Source organism: Strigops habroptila, chromosome 1 (assembly GCF_004027225.2).
Source record: "Strigops habroptila isolate Jane chromosome 1, bStrHab1.2.pri, whole genome shotgun sequence".
NCBI lineage: Eukaryota > Metazoa > Chordata > Aves > Psittaciformes > Psittacidae > Strigops > Strigops habroptila.
Window position 1 is genome coordinate 100,420,368 of NC_044277.2, and position 22,330 is coordinate 100,442,697.

General features: G+C 43.9%; 1 protein-coding gene across 2 annotated transcripts in view; it reads right to left on the reverse strand.

Annotated features, from left to right (window-relative positions):
- Window positions 1-21,765, reverse strand: part of VIPR1 (vasoactive intestinal peptide receptor 1) — a 119,053-nt gene extending 97,288 nt beyond the window's left edge. Inside the window, exon 1 of one of the 2 annotated variants that reach the window (XM_030501306.1) lies at window positions 21,612-21,765. In XM_030501306.1, coding sequence (XP_030357166.1) covers window positions 21,612-21,668 — 57 coding nt within the window. In that variant the 5' untranslated portion in view covers window positions 21,669-21,765. Of the gene's footprint in view, window positions 1-16,465; window positions 16,524-21,611 lie in introns of those variants that run through there. The other variant, XM_030501317.1, reaches the window with a different exon arrangement.
- Between the last annotated feature and the right edge of the window lie 565 nt (window positions 21,766-22,330).

Here is a 22,330-nt window from a genome sequence, read left to right on the forward strand (position 1 = left end):
CGCAAGGATTTAACAGAGGCATCCTCGTGACTACAGGAGATCAGGAAGTGTCTAGTGCTATTTAATCATAGAATTACAGAAAGGTTGGCTGGAAGGGATCTCTGGAGCACGCTGGTCCAGCCTTCAGCTTGAAGCTGGACTAGCACCAACACTACTCTTGCTCAGGCAGAAATTTCTCTAGCCAAGTCTTAAAAACCTCCAAGCATGGAGATTGCACAACTTTTCTGGGTGACTGTTTCGTTGCTGCACAATCCTTGTAGTGTGGATATCTGTCTATTTGAAAGTGCTCTTCAAGTACCTTTTGAATACTTCCTTGGGGATGACATATCTTGAGCTCAAAAGCCATACTACCACCTCTTACACAGCAAAAGGTCATCTATATAGTTAGGTGTCCACTTTTTCACTTTTAAAAATAATCATCAAGAAACTTGCACTGGAAGTCAGTAGCCTTTTTGCAAGATAAGTTGTAAAACACAAACTTCAGTCCAAGCATCTGACTCCATCTGAGATGGTGATAGCTCCTCACGCCGCATGCCTCCTGCCCAGCTGCCTGGGCCCTTTTAGGTCATTTGTGATCCACTATATTCCTTCACCTCTTGTCTACAACAACTTCATGTTAGTGATGTCTCACTGGGTACTTCAGCAGTAACCAGTCTAAGACCTTCACCTGCAATCCCCACCCAACACCACTGTCTTGTTAGGGTATACTTCAGAATGCAACTGGAAATAAAGATGTCACCTGCTAAGCCTTCCATATGTACAATGGATGACTAAAAATGATTCCAGCCAAGTGTATCCACCCCAGAAGGATAAATCTCACAACTTCAAGAAGCTCTGGATGTATGTGGAAATAAAACCATACAAGCGGATTTAAAATCCCATTAAAAGCCCCCCTGCAATAGCTCAAGCTGCCATCAAAGTTTCTAGACACAAAATGCCTTACAGGAAATAACCACAAAACCCAAGCCATCATAAAGTAATTAAAGTGCATCATTAAAAAATAAAAACAATTAAAAAAATCCATCTTCGCTTCAAAGTTTTATCTTGAGCAAAGTCTTCTTGGCCACACTACAAGCTCCTGGAAGTCACAGGCTTCTGCAGAAAGTATTCACCACAGTAACAATTCAAGCATGGACACACAACAAACGTATTCCAAGAATTTTCTAAAACCATTAAGTGGCACAAGCCCAGCCAAGTTTTTAAGCTTGCTATCCAAGTCACATGAATAGGAATATATTCTATAAACACAGATGTATCTCTACAAACAGTGATATGAAACAGAAGATCCCCATTTGCATGTATTCCACTTACTGAAAGCTGAATTTAACATAAGGCATGTTTCTTTTTCTTCTCTGGTATTATTAATTGTACTAACCACAAAATTGTTAATGAAACAGCACTTAAATTGTTCATAACAACATTTAAACTATCTCCCCATGAAATGAATGAACTTCTTCTCCCAGATCCTCTCCAAACTGTGGGAAATTTCACTACAGTGATTATAATATTTATTAAAAATTGATTTTTGAGAAAAATATTGTTGTAGTAAATTAACTCCTTCACTTCTGTGCTCTTCTCTGTTGATCCTTCATAACTTTTCAGGGAAAGAATGTCTACACTTTGAAAATGTCACACAGATGACATCTTTTTATCCCACCTCCAACTTCTGATCTGTATCTTCCAGAAAACAACTCCAGCATGTTGTGGTACTCTATTAAAATATCCCCATCGACCCCCAAATTATGCTCCTGTAATAAAACCTGTCTTCACTGCCGTTGTGATCTGTGCGTCCTACAGCCAGGTACCAGTTTGACGATGGGTTACCTCCTACACCAGCCTGGTTGCCCTATTTGCACACAGTGCTGTGAGACAGGTCACGGTTCTTCTGGAAGCCAGGCAGCCAAAGACATAATGATCCAAGCCAAGCATTATTTCCCAATCCAAATGATTAACTTTGAGTAAAACCTAATCTCAGTTTAACTGCAAAATAAAAAGGAAATCAGAAGTAAAAATAAGTAACTAAACCAACAACACAAACCCAGCAATATTTACTAAACAGAAGAGAAATACAGATGAAGAAATATAAATGGTGCATCATGAAGCTTAAAAGCATTTTATGGGAACCTCAAGACATCAGGAAAATTTGCAGCTTGTAAGAATAAGACATTAATGAGAATTAACTATTTTTTGGGGAGAAGGGGTATCTGGTTGGGTTTGGGTCTTATTTTATTGGGGCTTTTTGGTGTTTTTTTTCAGTTGTGGTTTTTTTAAACAAAAGCATTACAAAGTCTTACAGATGGTACAGTCCAGTAGAGAAAAGTTCAATGTTGATTTGTATTTGGAAAGCGGCAGGGTGATGTGCATGTCTCTGATGACGATGATGAAGCTTTTTCCAGTCCCTTAGTAACAAAGGCAGACGTTAAACAACATCTATGAGAGATAAACATTTTAAATCAGCAGGCCTGGACAATTTGCACCTAAGAGCGCTTATAATAAATGGCTGAGAAGGTCTATTTGAATACAGCCAAACACAAAAGCTGCACTCAAGAAAGAACAGATTCACCACAGACCTCCAGTATGGCAGCCTGAATTCTGGAAAAGAAGTAATGTGGTGGAGAATTTGGGGATTAAATAAAGTAAACAATTTGGTGTGAACGCTCAATACATGCTGCTGAGAAAAGGCTAACACAACTGTTTGCTGTATAAACCAAACAGCAGTGAAGAACAAGAAGATAATACTCCTTTTCTACATGGTATTGGGAAGACCTGTGCTGTGACACTAACGTCAGGCATTTTAAAGGACCATAATGACCGACGCAAGGCGTGGAAGGAAGCATAAAAGCAATTAGAGGAGCTCCGCATTCTTCTAGAGCAAGACGTGGATGCCCCCATTATAACGTTATCTCAGTAGACACTGGACACCTATGTTTAAGCAACTCAATCAGGAGCTGAATGTCTCCAGAGGTACTCTGTGATAAGGCAGTTCAATCTAGCAGAGTAAGGCATGATGAGGTGCAATGTGGAAACCTATGTAAATTCGTAACTCTCTCCAGGGTATCTAGATTGATAGCTAGAGCAAGGGGAAGTAGATGTGCTGAGTTTCCATCTCAGCTCCTGAAGAGTTCAGTGAGGATCAAGTTGTGCTTTATCAGAAACAGGTTGTTGGACTCAACTTACTTGAGGTAACTGGTGAAAAATAGCTGCTTTCAGTAACAAGCCAAATAAAATAATCTACCCTTCCCATCAGGGAATACTTTCATCTTAATATAGCTATGACTGCACAGACTTCCTGGGTTTCTCATGTCAGATCTTGGCCCAGACACTGAAATGTTACATTCCATTTGGAATTTTCTCAACTAGCTGCAGGCGTCTCCTCATGGAAGCCCACTTGCTCTTGCTGCTCTACGTTTGGAAAAGAACCACATACAAATAATGAAGCTTCAATAATGTTCTGAACTTCAAGAGGATGAAATGCTGTGCACAAATCCTTACAAACTCCACTTTAGGGTCACCCCTGTTTGATTAAAGCTGTTCTGTTAGAAAAGGCCCAATCAAGGTCAAAATACCCACTAAAGCTCCAGTGACCATAATGAAATTACTTAATCTGCAAACCAGTCCCACTTGGGGACATTTTTACCGGACAAAAGGAGGGTCTGCATCCAGTTCTTACTAAGAGATGAAGGATGCTGGAAGTCTAGCTGTCCTGTACGTAACACCTTTACCTCTTCTATTGTATGAGTGAAAGAATAATAGAATCATAGATTAGTTCAGGTAAAGGTAATTCAGTTCCAGCTCGCTGCCATGGGCAGGGACACCTTCCACTAGACCAGGTTGCTCCAAGCCCCGTCCAACCCGCCCTTGAACACTTCCAGAGATGAGGCATCCATAGCTTCTCAGGGGAAACCTGTGCCAGTGCTTCATTACCAGTGCCTCTTCCTAATTACAAGCCTAAATCTCCCTTCTGCCAGTTTAAAGCAATTCCCCCTTGTTCTATCCCTACCTGTCCTTGTCAAAAGCCCGTCTCCAGCTTTCTTGTCAGCCCCTTAGGTACTGGAAGCTGCTCTAAGGTTTTCCTGGAGCCTTCTCTTTTCCAGGCTGAACAAGCCCAGCTCTCTCAGCCTGCCCGCATAAGAGAGATGTTTTAGCCCTCTGATCATCTCCAAGGCTTCCTCTGGACTCGCTCTAACGGGTCCATATCGTTCTTACATTTGGGGCGCCAGAGCTCAACACAAGGCGTCCATAGCTGAACACAGAAATCCATCTTGAATGAAGGAACTGTCCTGCTGTTCCAGGAAAGAGACATCATTCTTTCTTTCCTTTGCTATCTTCTGGTCTTCAAAGCAAAAGCATCCATGCAATCAGTTTTGGGTTTGCTGGACCCTACAAGCCCAGGCTTGTAGTACTGAGCACAGTGAACTCTGGCTGCATCTGCCAATTCTGAATTTGGATGTACTTCACCTAATGAAATCTAATGGATTGTGCAATTCCTATGACTGCAGATGTGCTGTGAGACAGTGTTTCAAACTACTTCCTATCTTAGGTGCCATGTCCATATAAAGGAGGGTTGCACTGTACATGGTTTATCAATCAGACTCATTTGGGTGTTAATCCGGGAACATGGACCCAGAACGCATCTCCAGTGCTGGATTTGACAACCCAATTTCTTTACTCTTCCTGTGAAGAGTTTACCCTTTTCCCCGAGGCTCATCTATGGTGAGAGCTGAAAACGCACCCCAGTGACACAAGCTCGTATTGCCATGGCAGAGTTTGCTCCAGCTAGGGAAGATCTTCAGGACAAGGTATTGCAGGCTATTGCCAAGAGGCATCATGTTTGAGGACAGGAGTCCTCAAGAAGCTCTTCCCAGCTCCACAGCCTACCATCTAGACAAGTGAAAAATGAGAATATTCTGTTCAGCAGCCCATGCCTGTCCACCACAGTAAAAAATTGTGTTTGCCATCATCTGGTTCTTGCCATTAACTTCTCTTCAGTGGGTTTCCTGCCCCAAGGGGTTGCTTCCTGCTCAGAATATCCTATTCCCAGTCCTGCACACATTGTTGAGAACCATTATTTGTAGATGAGAATTTATGGCACTTTGACATAGCACAAAGCTGAAATGCTTTTAAATTGCAGGAAAAGTGGCACCAGGATACAGCTGTGCCTTTTGCACCCCTCATAGGTTATCAAACTAGGAGTATTTCCAGGAGAAAGTGGCTGCTCTGAGTGTGGAAATGCAGTTTTGTCTCTCTTTAATTCCTAAATTTCCAGGCTCGGGATCAAGGGAATCACACAGGAGACACCGCAGTGGCACAGAGTGAGGAAAGAGAAGAAGCAACAAAGCCTAAAATAAAATCTTAGTACCTTATTATGAGGCATATGTTTTAATACAAGGCCTATTATTTCAGTAGTCATAGCTGCGTTTACTGTCACTTGTCATTTGATGTGCTTTACATGCTCACAAGACCACAGGCGAGGAGGGAGAGCTCTTCCTCCACAGCTTTGCCAACCTGGGCAAGAAGCCATCCACTTCTGCACACTCCCAGCATGTCTGTCCAGCTACTTATCCAAAACTAAGCTTTGCGAGGTGCTTCAGGAAAACGAAACTCAACAATCCTGCTCCATTTAATTACAGTGACACTCTAGACTATAATTGTGATTATATGGACTGGAAATACTCTTGTGGCTGAATAAATGGAACAAAACCCAAACCTTAAAAAAATAAATCTGCAAGAACTTTGAGAGTCCTGGATGGAGTTTATAAATATCACCATGCAATTCTGATCCCAGTTGATCTTTTTGTACATCAGCCTTTGGGAAAGGTATGTCATTCACAATTCAGTGACACAAGTTGCTATCTTGTTAGTAACAGCTAACTCCAGCTGTTACTGGAATTAATTGACAGCAGCATCTCATGCCACAGCTAAACAGCATGACCAGATAAGACCAAACAATGTCAGAGAACAGAATGACATCTTTATTTTCTTCTAGGTGTATACTCATTTTCAAACAACATAGCTAAGTGTCCCCTAGATTTAGGCCAGCTCCAAGCTTTGCTCCACAAAACTAAATGCAGTGTATGAGAGGGATAGAAAACAGAGGCAAGTGCATTATTTAGCATAAGAGTACACTGAAAGGTGCAGCTCTTCTCTGGAAAGACATTGTTTAAGAGGCAACAAAGGTCAAGGTTGACTCCTTGAGTGCAGCAGCCCCTGGGATGGCACAATTAACTCCTTAATATGTGGAGCCAAAGCAGGGATAGCTTACTGGTCCTTCTGCTGAGGAGATGTGAGAAAAAAATCCCAGCATTTCCTCTGAGCAGCAGGGAAACTATTCCTGACCTGGGATCCAAGCCACTGTGGATTAAAACTCTTTGGAACAAGATGACTGTCAATTTTTTTTCTCTCGTTCTATCCACAGTAATTTATCTCTTCAATGGTATAAAAATGAAATCCAGCTGGAATGGCTTTTTAATTAAAATCATACTTTGCTTATCAGAATAAGAACACTTAACTGATTACAAAAGAAATGTGGAAACCTCTGGCCTCCTGTTCTCTGATCTCCAGCCAGGCTGTGCAGCAAACTCACTCTGATAAACCATGTGTAACCCTTTGGAGACTACTCCTGTCAGCTCTTCCCACCCCATTTATAGGCCAGAAAAAGTCATACAGGACATACAGAGTCTTTATAAAAAGGTATATACAAAGACTCGCTCTCTCTGGCTGACCCTGCTGGAGTTCACTCCTGTTTTAATTTGCTGACTACTGGAAATTCTGAATGGAAGCAAAGAATATCTGTATATTTCATTTCACCTCCTTGGCTGTGTTGTTATTTATCTTCATAGAAAACTGAAATGCTTCCCACTGCCTCCACAAAGTGCCCTCAGGCCAAAGGCTGAAACCATGCACCTGACTCATTCCTAGCAGATACATCCCACCATCCCACTCCAGTGGTTGAGGACCAGTTTTTCCCCAAGCTCTATAATTCAGGCTTCTTGACAGAGTCCTCTTATTTTGCCGGAGGCCACTTCATATGGTGACAACAAAATTCATGGTTAATGATACGGGCAAGAGTGGGTCCACATGAGCTATGCCACCCACCCACACTGAAGTGTTCCCTAAGGAACATCTCATGTGCCACGGCCTCTGGCCGTGGGGGTAGACTTCTCTTGCCTGCCCTGCATTTGGGTTTCAGATTTCCAAGGTTGCTTCTGTAACAGTTTTCATGAGCATTAATCTCACAGTTGGATCCTCAGACAGCATGGCACAGAAATGTTAACATTAGCGAAACTAAGCTGGTTTATTCTGTCTGAGGATGGTAACTGCAGGGTAGGATTTTGCCAAGCACAACTATTAGTTAAATTTCTAGGGCCGAATGAATATGTGACTGAGTACCTGCATGTTTTTACCTTTCTGTTTTTAGTGTCAGCTCCTGCTAGGGAAAGGGATGTTGAGGCAGATGCTAGAATTGAGGTCTTGAACCCATGCTGTTTGCAATGATCTTACGGGACTTTCCATCAGAACAACACAGTCACAGGAACTCAGTAGCGTTTTCCTTGCAGACAGAAAGGAGATCTACTTAAATGTTACTTAAATTGGGAAAGTTTCTCTATTTTTAGCTCCAGTAAGACCATTGCAGCCACAAGGTGCTAGATTACAGAGGCTGAAATAACCATCTCCCAGACAAACCCAAGAACAGACACACTGATCTCCAAGTGTCTCCCAAGTAATGAAGAAAATGCAATTTTACCCTTGCAGCTCCTCCTGCCCTCCCCCTCCTGATACCCAGATGTGCTGCTTTCAGTCACACTGTTTAAATGCAGAAAAACATAACTTGCGGGTAATCCACTGGTACAACCCATAAGAGACACCAAGACCCTGATTTCCTTAGTCAGGACTTTCTTAGCTTCTTAAATACCTTTAAACTCTAGACTTAGTCCTATATTATATCCCAGGCCTGGAAATTTCCTTCTCCAATTAAATTTGCTGCTGTTGGAGCAAGTTAGAGATCCCCAGACTCTAAAACAGAATATGCCTCAAACTAATAGTTGTGACCAAAAAGCTTTCAAACAAAACTCTTCCACTATCTGATCTATGATCTAAAACACAGGTCATTATCCCTCCTCTAAGCATGTCAGTCTTCCAACCTGCAAACAGGTAAAAACTGGAATTTCCCTCCTTCCCAGAAATGGCTGTGCCAATGCTTACAGGCATGGCACATTCTGGCCATTTCCTGGCCTGAAAAATAAAGTTTAAAATTAATCCATAAAAAGCAATCACAAATTAAAATCCCCAAGGATAAATATCTCCCTCACACTGCACAATTTTACAAACAAAAATCCCACCTTCCTGAAAATACTCATCAAGTAAAAGGTTAGGATTTTTGCTAAGGAAAATACATTTGGAAGGCAAACGGTCAGCAAGGTCTAATGTGAAGAGAGCAGTCAAGGTTCTTTATATCTTGGCCGTAGGATTAATTAAATCTCATTTCACAGTAACCATGCGCCACACACTCAGAGGTCAGCTGCAGCCACTAACTGGGTGAGCTGTGCATAAGTGCAATGTTTTCCCCAACACAGACCTCACTGTTGGTGTACAATATCGATTTTAAATTTCTCACCCAACTGCCCACCCCATGTATTTGCATGTGTAGTTGGAGATGGTCGACCACATCTTTTCTGGGGAGACGCGCCATTTGTAAACTTGCTGTTGCTATTTTAGTACAGTGTGAAGGATCTGGGAGAAACTCTCTATTGCTCGTAGGAGAGCAATCAAAAATATTAACCCTCCTCTGCCCCCCATCTGAAACAAACATTTACAGGAAACAGACCACATCTGCTCTGTGAAACACTGTGCTGGGACTGTCAACCCAGCCCGTGGCTGAACACTGAGTGTATGGCCACGATCAGACTGATGAAAACCTTTCTCTCCCTCTGCTCCCGAACAAAACGCTTATTTCCTTTCATGGCCATGATCTATCTTCATGACAGCCTGAATGATGACACTGTTGGCTGGCACAAGAAGGCGTGAGTCCACTGTGGATGGATTCCTTGAAAGAAGGGGCAATGGTGGGAGAGAGCAGTGCCCCCCTGTCACACACAGAGCAAAGTTCTCCAGTTGGCTTTGAGTTTCCTGCAACAGAACCATGTCCTGCAGTGTGCCCAAATGCATTCACACTACTTTCAAAAAATGAACAGACCAAGGGGAAGACTGCCATCATTGGTGGGACCTTCCCACCAGAGATCTGGCAAAGCTGCAACACTGGGGGGACTATATGAAACCCTAGAAAGATCCTGCCCAACAAACCAGTAGCTTCACAAAATGATTTGCTTCCGTCTCCTACTTGCACCAGTCTCAAAGTCAAACATGGATGCGTATCCAAGCCCAGCCAACCTCCTGTTCCTGCATCCATAGGTAGATCCATATTGCAATGACGCCTTGCTCCTACTAAAGATGGTTTTGCCTTGATAAGTTTTTCCTTAAGCAGGAGGGCGAGCACTACATTGTGAACACTATCACACCAACTGCTCTCCTTGCATAGCAGCTGAATAAGATACACATCATATAGGAAGGCTCCTCATGAGGCGGTCTCTGTGACAGTCAATACATCCCTTTCAGAAACGGGCCAGCCTCCATCACACAAGATATTGGCTTTCTGGATCATAATGTAGCTCTTGGCAGACTCTTCTCACATCTCACTCCCCTCACTGCTACAAACCTTCCTACACCCAGCCAAATTCAATCCCACTGAGTGTACAAACACACCTGCACAAGCGCTAGCCCTTTGCTCTAGAAGATGACTCCATTCTCCAACGTTAACACAACTGCACGGAGGTAACCACATCATCCCCACGACATCAATTTCCAAGGTTAATCTAGCCAAACACTAATTGCAAAGTCTTTATGATGTTGGCAGACAAAAGTGAAAAGAAATAAGCAAAAGGCAAGTAAAGGAAGTATATTTTTCTCATTTCCACACTGGGTTTTAGGCATTCAGCTGCAAGACCACCCCTAGCAAAAAGCTCATTTACAGAGACTGGAACTCAACTCAGATCTTCTTAGCTTCATCCTGTGCCTGAACTATTGCCCCTCTCCAACTGTAGCTGAATTTGGTGGTTATTCTCCTTCTATTCATGGTTACCCCAGTAGACACTGTTTCTTGCCTGTACTTCTCCCCAGGCTAGTCTGCAAGAGAAATAAGTATGTATTTTTAGGTGCATTGTACTCTGCCTGGTTGGGCTCTCCTCCCAGGGCAGCAATATATATTTAATACTTGCTTCCAGAGCTGACAGCCCAGGAAGCTTGAGTGGTGAACTGACAGAGAAAAAATAATTACAAAGTAGAAGGACACCAACCTGCCAAGCATTTTAATATCACTTCTAGAAAAAAAGGCCTGACTTTTCAGCAGTCCCATAGTAGGGAAGAAAGCAAGCCTGTATCAAAGACACAGCTGCTGTTTTATTATGATGATGACTTCTGTTGTGCAATAACAAATCCTGTCCGATCGACAGCCGAGAGGAATAGGCAGAGAAATGCACTGTTAGACCAATATGCAGAGAAAAAACGTGCTGGAATAAGGCAGTAGGGGAGAAAAAACTGCACCTAGGCTACTCGGCGTTCCCAACACAGACTGTCCCTAGGAGTGCTACAGCTCTGAGATACTACCAGATAGCTGCAATTCAAGTGGGATCAGCAGACCCAGTGATCAACCTACACAAGAGACTCAGCTCAAATGTGAGATTGCTCCATAATGGATCTATGTAACAGCTGTGGTTCCTAACCCCTCTGCAGCTGGAGCTCGTGACTGCTGTGCTCATATTTCTCTTGCCCCTTGCTCCTGGCTGCCCTCCCACACAGTCCTATAACCTCCTGCTTTCCCTCATTCCACCCCTCACCATACCTCCAGGCCAATACCATGCTGGGATCACTGGTATTGGATTCTGGCCAGCCCCTGAGGCCTTAATCACAGCATGTAACAGCCACTTGGACTCTTCCCTTCTGCATCTTTCCTTTAGAAAACTTCAACCTTTACTCAACCTTCCACTTAGCAATTCTTCCACAATAGAATTTAATGTTTCTGGAAGATGTTCCTTCAATAAATCATTGCTTTGTTTTATCTCCCTGTAACAACAATACATGGGGGGGGGGAGATAAAATTGAACAGACAACCAAAGCTTCAGCTTTACAGCTAGGTTTAAAAATATTTCCAGATGCTTATTGGTCTCTTAAGACATTTCTGAGGCTCAGGTCAAGTAGACCCAAGGCAGCAAGCTCCAACTTTTAATTTCCTTTCCATCTACAAAACCATCAGGGTTTGTCTAACACAGTTTAACCACAGCTTCCTAGTCAAAGGAACACAGCAGAAAAGTAAACTTCAAGTGAAAGCTAAAACCATATAAATACAATAGGAGTCCTATGCTGGCAGAGACCTCAAGGAGACAGAAAGATTTTTCCTGCCTTATATTCCCAAACTTGAAGATCCAAACAAAAAAACAGTCAAGGTGAAAAGAAACAGATACACATTATCAACATTAGGAGTCTCTTCCTACCACTGTGCAAATTGAATTATAATGCAAATCACACACTTCCAGCACAATGTCAGCCACTGACAGACATCCAACTTAGTGTCTCCAAAAGAACTAGGGACCAAGATGAATGGATCTCTAGAAGTAACATCTCACGCCACAGTTTTATTAAGAACTGTTACAGCCATGATTGACGACTGATACATGGCACATAACTATTTTTTTTTATTAGACAAACTAAGACAGCTAGAGATAGAAAAAAAGCTTTTGAAGCTCTTTAACTCTGAAACACACTCAGGAAACTGCGGGCTACGTGTAGGTTTGAACTAATTGTTCTGAGTTTAGTCAAGTTTGTTAATTATAGGGGGGAAACAGTAATTAGCACCTGCAGAGCTGACAAATCTCTTAGCAAGAGAGGAGCTGGTAGGACTATCAAACCTTGTAGGACTGCAGGGGTGGGCAAGAGTTATCACCTCTGCAACAGCAAGAAACTAGCAGGTGGTGAGACGTGAAAAAAAACTGTGGCATGTCATAAAAATCAGTGTCTCCATTGAGTTTCAGATTTTTAATGCCCAGCAGAACCTTGAATGTTAATTTGGGAGCTTGGCTTTCTGAGATACATTGTCAGTCTATAACAGAGAAGGATGGTAGCAATGGTTTTGCAATAAGCCACTCTCTCCAATGAGCACACTTTTCTTTCATGTTGTCCCACTGACAAACATCTTCAGGCTAAACCCAGAGCAACTGCTACTCAGCTCTATTTCCCTTTCAGACCTCAGGAAGTATTGTTATGCCTTGAAAGTACATATTTTTATTTTATATTTATATATATAAATATATAAAAATAAGTATCTCAGTTGTTCCAATATAAGCTGTTGTTTCTCCTGACAAACCTTGCCTCATCTACATTGTACACAAACAGCCTGAAGATAAGCCTTTGGCATCCTGTTTGCTGAAACATGTATGACTTCCCAGGGGAGGGAGGAGAGAGCAGGGCATGGAGGAGCAAAGTTTAAATTTGCCAAAATTGGTGCTGCAAAAGAAATTGTGTGAAGAGGATGAAAGAGAAGAATTACCCCAGTCGCAAAGCACCAGCTCTGGCAGAGAGAAAAGGCTTTGCACAGAAAAACTGCAAAAAGAGCACTGTACAAGAGACAGAGAGTAGAGCAAAACAGAAGGAGTTGGAAAATCCTTTGAAAGGAACCATTGCAGCACTGGAATTAAGAGCATGGCATAGCTGAGACCCACACGTCTCTGCAGCTGTGTTTATTGTCATCCCCCCAAAACTGCAAGCAGCCCAGCAGTTGACATTTGAGCACATCAAGTAATTCTTCACATAGCATTTGGCCTCCTTTTGGTGCCCTGTGAAGCTGGGAACCATCTCAGCAGCAGCAGCCTTTTTTTCTACCTTTGAGTATGTCAAGCAAAAAGACAACCTGGTTATATTGTGAAAAAAAGCTGGGAAAGCCTAATTATACTTAGGAACCAGGATGAAAAAGAAAAAGAACCAAGTAGATGGATGCAGACATTGCAGGGAACAAGTGGCTTGTTTCAGCGTTGGCTATTTTGCACTTTCACCTTGCTTTGAAATGACCCCGGGGCAACAGGAAAACCCTGCGACTTCCCCAGGGAGGGTGTACCAGAGGGGTCCCCAGCCAGCAGAGGCTGGCAGAAGGGCTCCATCATTCCTCTGCGTAGCTCCCAGCACACAGCAGGCCTCAGCAAGAGGAAAAAAGCAGCCACATCCCTTTGCATTCCTTGCTGAATCGTCCCAGACTACTAGCCCCAAATGACACAGGAAAAAGCAGCCAAGAAATACTGAGCACAGCTCAGGATTGAGCCCAATGCCTGATGGCAAGGAGGATGAAGCAGCTTTAACAGCAGGATACAGACAACCAGTGCTACTGCAGCTCCATGGCTAAGCAGTTTTCCTTTGAGCAAGGGCTGAATGATCCTGGGGAGGATTTCATTCACTCCCTGCCTCTGCAAGAAAGCACATCTGCCAGGGCAGTGGGGTTTGATCTCTGCTCTGGAATCTCCTGAGGGCTGTGAAAGGTGACTTAAAAAAAGAAAAAAATAAGAAAGGCAACTACATATGTCCCACATAGCCAGTAACAGGATATGGGATGAACTTTCTAAAGGGGTTCACCTCTCTCCTGATAAATAGATAAGGGTCTGTAATGAGAAAGAAGCTGTAAAAAAAAAAAAAAAAAAAAAAAAAACCAAAACAACAAACCCACTATATTAACTTAAGAGTTAAATTTACTACTGCAGAATAAAGGTGAAAGAGGTATAATCTCCAGCAGGATTTTGATTCTGGCTGTTTCCCGGCAGAGTGTGTAAAAATGCTGTGTCAGCATTGAAGCAGCTTTTCATTTTGTTGCCAATGTACAGCACTGTTAACAATTTTTATTTCTGGGCGTGAGCATCACATTCAGTATATATAATAGTTTCCTTTTTGCCTTTCAAAGGGATGTCTTCCTTAAAGTTTGAACTGCAGCAGTCTGGCCACTTAAGAAAGTTGAAATAAAAGCTGAATTTCAGTAATGAATAAAGCAGGCTGCAGGGAAAAGCTCAGCATGAGCAGGTTTTCCTCTCTTTGCATTCTTACACAACATGAAAGAAACCTGGGGAGGGATTGAGCTTGCAGCTTAAGATCTCCTAAGTGTGGGTGTCTACCTGAGGACTGAACTGCTGCTGTAGTCAGTGGGAGTTCAAAAAGGTGCACAACAGAGGCACACGATGCCATCTGATATGACTTTATATTCTGTGTTCACAACATCCACCGGGGACTGGCAGATAACACAGTATCTGCAGGGGCTTTGTACTCTCCAGAAAGGGACCTTGTGGGATAACGGGGCATCTTCCTGCATCTCAAGTGGCCTGAAGTGCCTGAGAGCGAGCGGCCAAGCTGAACCCGATGACACTGCTGACCAGTGCGGGAGATCAGACCATCTGGGTCACACATACACACCTACACAGAAATGCCAAACTGTAGGTGTCCTAATCTGCAAAGTGAATCCCGCCCCGAGGTCACCTGCAGGGAAGCTCACAGACTGATTAGCTGTGATAGACAATGACATTTATAAGGGCCCTGAAGACGTTCCCTGCTCAGATACTGGTTGTGATGTTACAGATTACCAGGTATTAATTGGAACATCTGTTAAACACAGAATCAAGGCTGGAGCCTTAAAGAAACATAATTTGAAAAGACACTCAATAGATTTCAGCTTTGCAAAGGAGACGTGAAGTATTGATATTTTCCCCTCCAGACAAGAATTGTATTTAAATATATGTTTTTTTTCCCCCTTCCCTCTTGATGAGATGCAATTTCACCGGGATGAAGATTAAAAGAATGGGGAGCTCATATTGAGCTTCCCAACTGTCAGGAGTAGGAACATCCCTGAGCCTACTGCAAAAGCAAGGAGATCATGGGGATAACGGCTTAGCAGAGAGTTTGGGTCTCTCTATTCAGTTCCTTTGGCCTCTTCTCACCTTTAAATCAATGCAAATCAATGAAGCCAAGGCCAAGACATCCATAAGAGTTTATCGAAACAGCATCACAAAGTCTCTTGTCCAGCCCACTAGTGAAATGTATCAGAAAATAATCCCGATTTGGCTCTGAATTAGAAAATAACCCCAATTCAGTTCTAACGCTTGAATTTAAATGCAAACGACAGAAGTGTAAATCTCCCATCTCGCTACAGCGTAAACAGTGAAATGGATAGTTAGTGACTGCCCTGAGGGTGAGAAATCTACCTAATGTGGCTAATGAAGGAGTTTAAAGCTATTAGCATTCATTGTTTCAGTTGATTGGAAAAGTCATTTTGTTAAAGTAAATCAGGGTCTCCAAAATTCATGTACAGCTCAGAAGCTAAAGTAGTCTTTAAGTCCTGGAAATGTTATACATATAAAAGTTAGTGCTGTAGATAAAATCTGGCACAATAAACTGCCAGTAAAGCAGCACTAATGTGCGTTTTCCAGCCTTAAGCAACTCACAACACACACTCCTGTGCACGCGAATGTCCCTAAATTCGCTTTATAAACCAACCATCTAAAAATTACTGAACTGAGTTCTGATGTCACCTACGCTAACTTCACACCAGGGCTGCGCTGACTTCGCTGCACTGCATCTGCAGGACTGACAGATAAGTGGGGGAAAGAATATCGGAGGCAAGGACCATAACAGCAAAGAAATAATCACACCTGCTTCCACCTCTTAACCTTACCTGTGCACTTCCAGGGGGTCAAGCCGTGTTCACACAGGCTATTTATATTTGTGCAGATTGGCAATTATTAAACATAAGTGCTCTTGCTATTATAGCTGTTCCCTAAATGGGGTTTATGCATGAGGCTAAGCAGTTTAAATGTACTTTGTAGCAAAGCTAATAGCCAGTAGATGTTCCTAATAAAGCTGAAGTTCCAGGACAGAAAATCTTGGTACTTTATTAACAGCATCCTTATCAGAAGGAAACTTTGCACTTTTATTTACAACTTCAGAATCCATTCAGTTTTCTAAAAACCTAGTGCTGAAGAAATCTGGTATCACCCCATTCAACAAATACAAGGGTTGTATAATGATGCAAGGAGCATCCAGCAAAAGGTGGCTTCAGGGATGGCTTCAGCCATCATCTTCTTCAAACCTTCCCCAAGGGACTTTCTGAGTACTAATGAATGAAGTCTTCCTGCTTTATGGGTCATTGTAATGTGAAAGGTGAAGCTCGTGTCCAGAGAGATGAATCATCCCAGAGAAATCCCTGCTGGTCAGGCATGAAGCCAAGCATGCTGCAGGTCGCTCCAAAAGGGAACAGTGACAAGATGACTGCTCAGCTGGTGAACAGCTTTCCCCAGCCATGCACAGGACCTCTCTGCCATGGCATTAGCTTTGTTAGCTCTGGACAGAGGCCAGTCTGATGGCTGGCATCACTTCCCTGCCCCTCTCTTACCTTGAAACAAAAGGTCTGATTTTTCTTCCACTGCAGTCCTCTGGGTTCATATTTTCTGGCAAAACCACCTCCCCTCTTGGCTCAGTTCCCACCCAAACGAAGCTGTCAGAGCTCATGACTTCTGGAAAACATCTGGGAGCATGGAAGGGAGGGAGCAGTGAAAGAGCAAGAGCTCAGCACTCACTGAGGGAAACTCTGCTTGGCTGCACAGGGCAGCAATGTAAATCACTGCCACAGCACAGGCAAGCTCAGCAAGTCCCATGGAGGGAGCAGGAGCTTCTGACCCGCCTGTCTGTCCTTCCATGTTCTCCATGCCGCCTGCGAGGCCAGAACTCCAGCCCCTCCTGCTCTAGGGTCTTCAGGCATCTCTGACCTATTTTTTCTGTGGTTTTGGTCCATGATTGAGGATTTTTCTTGGCTGGGTTTCCTAGATTTTTATTCTTATACAGGACTTTCCTCCTTTCCAACACAGAAGAGACAAAGTTGATGAGACCAGAGAATGGGGATATATTTAATCACATAATCTTTCCCAGGCATTTGAAAACCACATATCCATTTCCACTGAGCCAACGTGATGCAGCAGCGATCCCATCTGCAACAGTGAAATGACACTGCCACGCTTGTGCTGACTTGGTCTGAGGGCAGGACATGACCTACTGCTCCTCATCAAAACTTGAGCAACAGTTTTCATTCTGCCCAGATAATTTGACTCCTTTCCTGAATTTGAGCCATAGATGCCATGCAGAGTCTGACAAATCTCCCCCAGGTGTGCTCAGGTCCGACTAAAAAAAAAAAAAAAAAAAAAAAGAAATTCATCTTGTCTTGGGTCTCATTGATGTAGACAGTGTCTGGTGCCCTTCCTCAGACTGCCAATAAATATGACATGATGCTGAACATGGAGATATCCTTCTCGTCCCTTTTCCATCTTCAACAAGGATCTGTGTTTACAAGCCAGCCCAAATACCAGGTAATTTTCCAGTCCTACCAGACTAAGTCCGCATATGATGTGGCAAGTGGAAGACTGATTTTGACAAGATACCAGTCTTTCCAGTTGCTCCTGCTGAAGACCTGAAGGTAAAGGGAAAAAGCTATCTTTTTTTTTTTTATTTCCTTTTTCCCTCCCCTCCAGAAAAATGATAGCAACTTTGTGTTTGCTATTTCCAAGGCTAGCAGCCTTGCAGTCAGTGCCTTGGGAGAGCTGAAACACCTCTTTCATGACCTTGGTCCCATCACTTAGTCATGCCCCAATTGCCTATGTGCAAGAAGTGCAGAGCAGCTCTCTGTTTTGCATCTATCAAGTACCAGGACCCTTCCTTGGATATCCAAGTGAGAAGAGACAAAAACCACTCAGCATGATCACGGCACTATGAAACAATGAAAACAAACAAAAAAAAAAAAAAAAAAAAAAAAAAAAATCACAGCAGCCTCACAAGTCAGTACTGGACAGACTTGAACAAAACCCAGCACACCCGTGTTTGAATTTTTATCTAGTGCAGCCCCTCTGGCTGTCACATCACTTCTGATCTTACAACAGGAAGGAGTTTGAACCAGAGTGTTTTTAAAGTGCTGTAAAAGGAGGAAAAGACACATACACACCCAAATTCACAGGCCAGGCAGCTTTCTCTGTCCATGGTCCCATCTGCCTGTTGATGTGGAGCATTTTGCAGCCATCTCTCTTTTTAACACCCTGGTGGACTCCTCTCCTTTTACGACACATCACAATTCCCCTTTTCACTGGTTCTCCAGAGTTTTCCTGATTGAGACCTCTCAGGTGCAGAGAGGGTGTGATAATTACAGTGTGAAACCCCTTGCTGACATGCTGGTGAGCTGGAGTAACAATAACACAATGTTGGAAATAGCCTTGAATATTTTGCATAGGGTTTTTTTTTTTCCTCAGATATTGTGGTTTTGCTTGTTTTGCTTATTTTGCTCTTTGGCCTTGTTATGCTCTAAATAAGAGCTTTTAAAATACACATACAGGTGAAAACATGTACTCTGACAACTTTCAGTGTTATACAGAAGCTATGAGACTTTCAGAGCTACCCACTGTTGGGCAGCTGGTTCTCCTAAATAAAGTCAGTCATGCATTTATACATGTATAAACTTAATAAATCATACACTCAGTAATGCATTGAGGTTTTGTGGCAAGGCCTTTGTTAAACACAGTCATTGCTAAAGGATCTTTGTGCTGGGTACAGGAATTAGGCTGGAGGATTCTAGCAAGTACCTTGCCTTTCAGCCAGAGATATTGCTTTGTTTTAAATATATTTATGTCACTTCTCAGATTCCCAGTCAAGAGCATAAAAGAGATACAGATACAGCTGCAGTGGTTGTCTTGTGAGCTTAAATTTAGCTGTTTTTCACAATGATCCTGTTTCCAGCATTTACATGGAGACAGCTAAAGGATCATATTAAAGTTTTTCTATTCCATTCCATCACTTCATTCAGCTACTTCATGGCTGGAACAGAATAAAAACTCTGAAAAGCATAAATTACACCAGCTGGACAGATTTGGCTAATTCAACTAGCTTGTGGTCTGAAGGCATGTAGAATCCACCAACTGCTTCAAATTATCCACATGGAATCATGGAATGGCTTGGGTTGGAAGGGACCTTAAACACCATCTGGTTCCAAGCCACTGCCACATACCGGGACACCTTCCACTAGACCAGGTTGCTCAAAGCCTGGTGCAACCTGGCCTTGAACACTGCCAGGAATGGGGCAGCCACAGCTTCTCTGGGCAGCTTGTGCCAGAGCCTCATTTACTAGGCACACTGAACAAAAAAGTAGCCCAACTTGTAGAACACAGTAAGGATTATTCTGGATTCACACCATGCCCCCATCCTCACCTACTTGTGCACTTGCCTTCTAAATGTCACAAGCTGACTGCTGCAGGAGGCAGGTCTTTGGCGAGCATGGTCTGATGAACTGCAGCAAATGAGATTTGACCAATTTCCTTTTTTCCACATTTGTACAGCATGAGAGACCAGAGTGAAAGTTTATAACAGCAATTAAAAACCACATGGCTGCAGCAGTTTTATAGCACTGAACTTCTTGATCAGCCAATCGTTCTCATTCAGAGTTTTTCCAAGGACATACCAATAAAAATTATCACAATAACTTATAAGGGAAAAAACCCACCTCTTCTGAGCCCTTGTAGTTCCCAGAGCCAGGCTGGTACAATTGCAGAGTTAACTTTTGCTTTAAAAATGATCACTGAATCCCAGGTTTAAACTGAGAAACAAAACCAACAGGGATTTTCTCTAGCATTGGGGCACTTCAGTATTAGTCACCTTGCAGATCAACACTGATAAGAAGCATGTGAATCTCTTTAACCCGCCAGTATGAACCAGGTGCCAGGAACATTAACACAATGGAAGAATGAGAAATCAACCAACAGTTCCACTAAACCAAGGGCAAGGAAGGGAGATAAAGTATGGAACAACAGGATAATAAACAGGTTGAAAAGGAACCAGCACAGGATTGCACCTAGGCAGTGCCTTGCCACCGTCTCAGAGCCTTAAAAGGGGTTGAGTTTACTGATAGCAACAATCAACCCAAGAGCACCAGCATAAGGACCCGATCCTGCACGCTGAGCTTCAACAGGCTATTTGACTTAACTTTCTGGAGGATCAGGCCCCAGAGGACCTCTTCATGCCAACAGCGTTTAAAGAAATGAAATTTTTGCCATGGGCTTCAGTGAAAAGGAGAATTGGAACAGCTCCAGCAGCTGATGGGAGAGCCGCCCCCTTTTTATTTCCCCAGCTCCAGCCCCGGATGAGCTATTCTGGATCTTCCCTAAAGCAAAGCCTGTAGCTTCCACGAACTAAGTGCCTGACTTTTTTTTTTTTTTTTTTTTATTTTAATCTATTTTCCCAGTGTGTTCTTCCTCAAAGAAAGTCTGTGGAGATGCAGATGGCTGAGTGGCTCACGGTGGCAGACAAAAAACCTGAAATAAGTCCATTTGTCTCATTTCTTAAAGAATAAGGGGAGAAGAAAGGATGGACAAGTGACACAGTGACAAACCTGGGTTACCTTCTGCTCTCGAAGGCTCAGCTTGGCTGGTCCAAATCTGCTCACTGGAGATCAGAGCAGCCTTGAGCAAGCCACTGTCGCCAGCCAAGCAGAGCAAACAGAAGCTACTTGCAACTTTACCCAACCGAACAGGATTCTGGTGAGGCAACCTCACCTTCCAAAGAAGAAAACAAGCACGGGGCAAGACTAGAAGTGAGAGGAAAGTTCAGCTACAGCCAACACCTAATGTGTTGTGTGTCCCCCCAGCCCCAACCTACGTAATAGAAATGGTCTCAGTAGAAATCACATGATGCAAGGAAACAAGCTGAAGAGCAAAGCCCCAGTGAAATGTGCAGAACCCTGTGTCTGCGCTGTTTGCAGAGAGCATTAGCTTTTGTGTGCACACACAGACCAATGGCCAGGAGAAACAATCCCGTTTGCTAATTCTGCGCTGTGCTACGAGCCATCTGAAGGCGGGGGAGGAAGCAGCACTGCCCCAGCCAGGGACCTGCAAGCATGGAAATTATAAGCAGAAGGGATACAGCAGCCAGAAATCACATCCTTTTCTCCCCATTCCTGCTCTTTCCTCAAGCACTGCATCCACATGAGGTTTTAGTGTCAGACAGCAGTGCTTAGCTGAACTTCTCGTGGGCACCTTGTTCTTCAACAAGAGGAAGGTCCCATCTGAGAGCCCTCTACCCTGCAGCTGCACTGCCTCCGGGAAACCTCATCCCGTTATCCCCTGGTTTGGGGTGGGGGGAAGCTTTGCACTACTAAACGATCGAGCTCCTAAACAAAACCTAAAGCAAACCGACAGCCAGACTGCAAACCTGAATGACAACGAAACTAAAAGCCAGTCCTAAATAAAACACTAACCCCCTAAAGTGAATTCCTCTATCTCTAGAGATCCTCTCACTCGTGAAGAAGAGGCATGCCTTGAACGAAAAGAACATTAAGCGATTGCTAATTTCGAGGTTATCGGGGGGAAGGAAGCCCAACAGAGATACACCTGCCTAGCACCGACAGCGCTTCCGAAGTTGTCCAAAGTTTGCCCTCGGCTGAGCCGGTCACCCCGGGAGCCGGGGGTGCGCGGTCTCGGCGGGGTCAGCCCACCCCAGCCCGGAGCACTCACCGGGGAGAGGAGCCAGCCGAGCAGTGGCACCACGACGCCCAGGACCGGGGGCTCCATGCTGGCCGCGCCGGGCCAGGCCGGGGGCACCGCGCTCCAGCAGCTCCCAGCGCTGCGGCCGGCACTGCGCTGCGCTCCCGACACTGGGCTGCGCGCATCCAGCGAGGGAGGAGGAAAAGGAGGGAGGGAGGGAGAAAGAGAGGGAGGTGACACCACCGGCCTCCGCGCCCCTCCGCGCCGCTCCGCCACCTCCCTGCGCGGGGCGGGGCCGCACCGCCTACCGCCACCACTCCCGCCCCAGGTGCCGCCGGGCCCGCGGGCAGACGGCGGTTCCTGGTCGTTTCTGCCCCCCTCCCGCTCCCTTCTGTCTGCTTTTTCCTCCCTCTCGCTTCCTTTCACCCCTTCTTCTTTTCCCCTTTATTAATTTCTCCTTCTTTTGACTCTTCCTCCTTTTTTCGATTCTTTTTCTTCCCTCTTTCCTTTTTTCCTCCTTTCCCTTCCTTTATCCTTTTTTCCTCTTTCCCTTTTCTCTCTTTTCTCCTTTCCCCCCTTTTCTTCTATATCTCCCATGTTTCCTTTTCACTATCTTCCCCTTTCCTCCCTCTTCCTTCTTATGTTTTGTTTCCCTGTTTCCATCCTTCTTTTTCCTTTTCCTCTTCTATCCTCTTTTTTCTTTATATTTCCCTTTTTCCCCCATTTTCTCTTCTCCCACTTTTTATACC